The following is a 5,107-nucleotide window of genomic DNA, read 5'->3' on the forward strand; positions in this document are numbered from 1 at the left end:
ACCATATCAACCATTCACCAACCATTCAATGTTCAATTATTTCAACAATCTCCCACTTGAAGATTTGATTAAAGCTCAATCAATCTTCACACGATAATCCTTCCTTGCCAATGATGTTGCTTACATCTCTGCTAGGCCGCATGAGGAACGGCACCAAACAAACTTGTCACGGTTGATTGACTTTGTTAGAAAATCAGCTACATTGTCGTCAGTATGAATTTTCTGCATATCCACGGTTCCTTCTTCCACTTTCTCACGAACGAAGTGATACTGAACTCGTATATGCTTTGTCTTTGAATGAAATGCCGGATTCCTTGCAACATCTAAGGTTCCCTTGATGTATTTAAGGATCCTCTTTACCGCATTCCAATGCTCTTTACCAGGATTCGCCATGTACCGACTAACTACTCCCACTGCATGTGCAATGTCTGGTCTTGTACATATCATTGCGAACATTAAACTTCCCACTGCTGATGCATACGGTACTCGAGACATCTCCTTCCTCTCGTCTTTACTGCTAGGACACATAACGGAGGATAACTTGAGATTAGTAGGAAGTGGGGTTGAGATTGGCTTACTATCTTGCATATTGAAACGCTCCAAGATTTTCCTCAAATAATTCTTTTGAGAAAGCCAAATCTTCCTATTATCTCTGTCTCGGTGAATTTGCATCCCTAGAATCTTGTTTGCGGCACCCAAGTCTTTCATTTCAAACTCCCTAGCCAATTGAGCCTTCAGCTTATTAATACGATCTTTGTTAGGGTCTGCAACCAACATGTCGTCTACATATAACAGCAAAATGACAAAATCATTGTCCCCAAACCTCTTGAAATATGCACAAGGGTCTGCATAAAGTCTGTTATATTCAAGGCTCATTATGAAAGAATCAAATCTCTTGTACCAACATCTCGACGCCTGTTTGAGACCATACAGAGATTTCTTTAACCTGCAAACCAAGTTCTTTTTTCCTTGTAGTTCAAAACCTTCTGGTTGAAGCATATAAATTTCTTCTTCAAGATTTCCATGAAGAAATGCAGTTTTCACATCTAGCTGCTCTAGATGCAAATCAAATGTAGCACACATCGCTAGAACTACTCGAATTGTTGTAAGTCGAACCACAGGAGAAAATATTTCATTGAAGTCCGTACCTTCTTTCTGAGCATATCCTTTAACCACCAGCCTTGCACGATACCGCTCCACTTGATCATCGCCATTTCGCTTGATCTTATACACCCATTTATTTCCAATAGGTTTTCTACCTTTCGGTAATGGCACAAGTTCCCATGTTTTATTTTTATGAAAAGCTTCAATTTCTTCCTGCATAGCTGTCATTCACTGAGATGCATCTGAATGATTTAGTGTCTCGCGAAGAGTTGTTGGCTCTCCTTCCTCTGTTAGAAGACAATATGCAACATTGCTTTCCATAATATAATCTGAGTGCCACCCTGATCGCTTCCTTTCCCGATTAGAAATACGAGTCGCTGGAGCTTCATCAACGACTACTTGATTTTCATCGTGCTCTGGTACTGCTTCAGAAGAATCTTTATGAAATTCATTACCCACCTGTATCGGTATAGTTTCTTTTGAAGTGCTAACATCTTCAAGATCTTTGTCTTCCGTAAAGACAACATCTCTGCTGATGACTACTTTGTGGGCAGTGGGGTCCCACAAGCGAATAATAGGTATTTAACGAATTATTATTTGAGAGCCAACAAATAATAATATAAACTATTTAAAAATAGGTAAATAGGTCCAAGGACTTCGATTTTTTTTCCAGGGGCTTCTGATTGTTGTTTCTAGGCCTATTGCGTTTCGCCTTCGTTGTTTGAGTTGTATTTCTCTAGTCCCCATGTTTCTCAAATCTCCGGTTGTGTGTCGATCACCTCGTTCCCCCTCTGGGGCTCCCATGATAAGTATATTACAAATGTCTATTAACTTTTATGTTAGCTAAAGTACAATTGGATAAAATGCATAAATATTCACTTTAGGAGACGTTCGACCCGTATGATCCGTTTGACCCATTTTTCTTTGGGTAATATATTTTTCAATTTGACCCGTTTGCGAGAGATCAGAACCTAAATCCTTCGATTATAAGTAAAAGGGTTGAAATTATGACATTCATAAAGTATATTGTATTAAATCATATTAACAAATATCCATGAATCAGTACCTCTTAAAGTCTTAACAATGACTTCAGTGAAGCTTTTCTTTAAGGTAGATCTATATAAATATTATGTGATAAAATAAGGAGACATAGTGAGTTTAATCTTCGTTATCCGAGTATGGAGGGCATGATCCATCGTCTACATTTGCAAGAGGGTTATATTCTGGGGACCCTGGATCTGTGCACCCGGTCACCAAATCAAGTTCGCAACGATCACCCTGCAACAAATATGATATTAAAATAATGAGTTATTTGTCATATTCTGATTTAGTTAAAGTTGTTAACTGAGGACATTTATCATTCTTTTACGTACCCCTTCGAGAGTCAAGTTACCACTTAATTGACATCTATCGATGACAATGCTTGTATCCGGAAATATAGCCTGTTCACACGCACCCTCTCTGCTCAACTCCTCTGTGAGACCCTATTTACATGATTTAAACGAGACGTTATTTGTATCTATCATGAGGAGTTCAATAGAGGGGTTTGGATGATGAATGAAAGTTCAAAGTTTATTACTTGATTGAAGAAGTCCATTTGTCGGTTACGCCATGCTTTTGGAACTTGAAATTGCAGTTTATAAGGACCATCCCATTCGCCCCCGTTAGTGAACGAAAATATCAAGTTCACAGCTGCAATCACAATTATGATCAGTATGATGAACGAGTCGACTTGGGTCCCGTGTTTCTCAAATGGGTCGAAACAAAAAGTTCAGCTAAAAGGGAAACATGTCAAAAGTCTTCTAAAGTGTTTCTCTACAACTACAATTTGCTAGATCTTCGGGTTCATATTGTAATTATGTCATTTCTGAAATATCTTTACAGAAATGGACAAAAGTTTTTGCAGGTCGACCTAATCGGCGCTAAAAACGACCCGATTTAAGACATACCATGCTTAGGGACACAAATTTGGATAGTGTAGTAAGGAGGGTCAGCTTTGCCACGATCTTTACGAAGCATCGCTCTCGGCTCACCACCGCACATAATCGGCTGATTAAATCCACCTGCAAAGTATACAAACATCATCAAGTAACTAATTACTAGGGGCCTTTTAACCCATTATATCAAGTTGAAAGTATACCATTAAAAGCGATTCCGAAATCTTCATTTGGAGTCAACTTGCTAGCGGCCGGGTTGTAAAAGAGCTTCACTCGTTCACCCTGAATAGTTGACAAAAAGATTACCGATTCAGTAACGAAAAAAACAGAGCAAATATGGAGAAATTGCATGCTAGATGTTAATAATAGTTGATGGCATAAACTTACAGAACTAGGAGGAAGTCCATTCATTGTTTTCCAGTATACCGGGGCCCGGCCGATGTCGAAATCAGCCCATGATGGAAGCACTGATCTGAAAACAATTTTTTAGCCCATGAAAACTTCACTCAAAATGATGCAGAACATATTGAACAAATATTTATACTTTAAAAAATAGGTAAAGGAACTTCAAACTGCCATAACTTCTAATTTTATAAATAACAATCTAAATTTGGGTTATATCATTTAAAAATTAAAATTAATTAAAACATGTAAGTTGATAGTAGAATCATACTCTTTAACTTCCTCAGCAGGAGGTGTAGCAACAACAGCTGCAGCTCTTATCTTCCCAATTGATCTCATTAATTTTCTGGATCTTTTCTGATTTTCTTGTAATGAAGAACCTATGAAACTTGTTTTATTACCTGTATAAGTGCATATCTCAAAAGCTTTAATTGCAGATAATATAATATAATTATAATTAATCTAGTAAAATTACATAGTAAGAGTAAGAGTGTACCATGAGTGTTGGCTATGGGAAGATTGATTTTATTACTAGATGTTGCATGAGAAGCTGATACAATTTGTGTCCATGGCTTGAAGATTGGAGCACTTGTTGTTGCAGACATTTTTTTTTTTTTAAGTGTTATAAATCATCTTGAGGTTTTTAAAAGATAATGTGCATCGGCTTTAACTAAAAAACAAAATACTGGGAGAAAAATATCTTGTATGAATTTCTTAAATTTCTTAAATTTGTGTGGTGTATTTCAGCACCCAGAAAATGCCAACACCTCCTAGAAGAATTTATTTTTTTTTTTTTAGTCGAATTTTTAAGGACAAGTAAAACCATTGAGATTTGACTTGGTTGTTGACTATTTAAATTATTGACAAAATTACTGAAATGGTCCCTGTATTAATGCTTTTTATTCGTTTTCATCCATCTCAATTTTTAACCGTATAGATAATCCTCAAAGTGAGTTTTTTTTTTTTTTTTTTTTTGTTTTATTATTTTTTTGATCCAATATCATCATCTGCTATAGCATTTGTTAAGTTCCCGTTAAGTTATATAAGTGTGCAGGTCCTGTGATTAAGGAATGAGAACATTGTAGTGAAAATGATGGTGAAGATGGTAGTCAAGATCTAACCAAAATATGTTTGTTCCAAATCATAAACCTAATTTATGCATCTTCAAATCTGTTCTCCATTTTCAGATTGAGCAATCAACTTAAATATTACAAAATCTGAAAATCAAAAACAATTTAACTGAAAATCGTAATATACGAAGGGAGCTCTAAATCAAATACCGAAGTTTGGTTCGATTGCAAAATCTAACATCTATTTCTCACTTGACATCTCTATTTGTTTACAACCATCGCTAACCACCACTGTCGACGTTTTCCGGCCAAGCAAACCTTTTCCAGTTAACAAACACAACCGTATTTCAGATCTGACTATATGAATGATTTGAGTTTCTTTCCGAAATTTTTTTATTTTTTTATTTTTTATTTTTTTTTTATTTGCGATTTGAGTTTTGTTGCTTATTATCAGATTGGTACAAACACATGTCCCATTTCATTACTCTCGTACATATATTTTTAGGTGAACAAAGAGATCTTGATTACATGATTAGGGCTAAGGTTGACATTAAGATAAAAAAAAAAACTAACTTTAAGGACTGTTTTTGCATT

The 5,107-nt window shown here is 35.9% G+C and overlaps 1 protein-coding gene across 1 annotated transcript; it reads right to left on the reverse strand.

Moving 5' to 3' along the window:
* Positions 1 to 2,120: 2,120 nt before the first annotated feature.
* On the reverse strand, positions 2,121 to 4,097 carry LOC139894685 (protein POST-ILLUMINATION CHLOROPHYLL FLUORESCENCE INCREASE, chloroplastic-like). Its single transcript, XM_071878094.1, has 8 exons — positions 3,940 to 4,097; positions 3,715 to 3,844; positions 3,429 to 3,513; positions 3,245 to 3,323; positions 3,054 to 3,167; positions 2,684 to 2,796; positions 2,478 to 2,588; positions 2,121 to 2,382 (listed from the first exon to the last, which is right to left on the reverse strand). The coding sequence occupies exons 1-8, from the start codon at positions 4,046 to 4,048 to the stop codon at positions 2,263 to 2,265; spliced, it is 861 nt and encodes a 286-aa protein (XP_071734195.1). The 5' UTR covers positions 4,049 to 4,097; the 3' UTR covers positions 2,121 to 2,262.
* Between the last annotated feature and the right edge of the window lie 1,010 nt (positions 4,098 to 5,107).

This window comes from Rutidosis leptorrhynchoides, chromosome 2 (genome assembly GCF_046630445.1).
Source record: "Rutidosis leptorrhynchoides isolate AG116_Rl617_1_P2 chromosome 2, CSIRO_AGI_Rlap_v1, whole genome shotgun sequence".
NCBI lineage: Eukaryota > Viridiplantae > Streptophyta > Magnoliopsida > Asterales > Asteraceae > Rutidosis > Rutidosis leptorrhynchoides.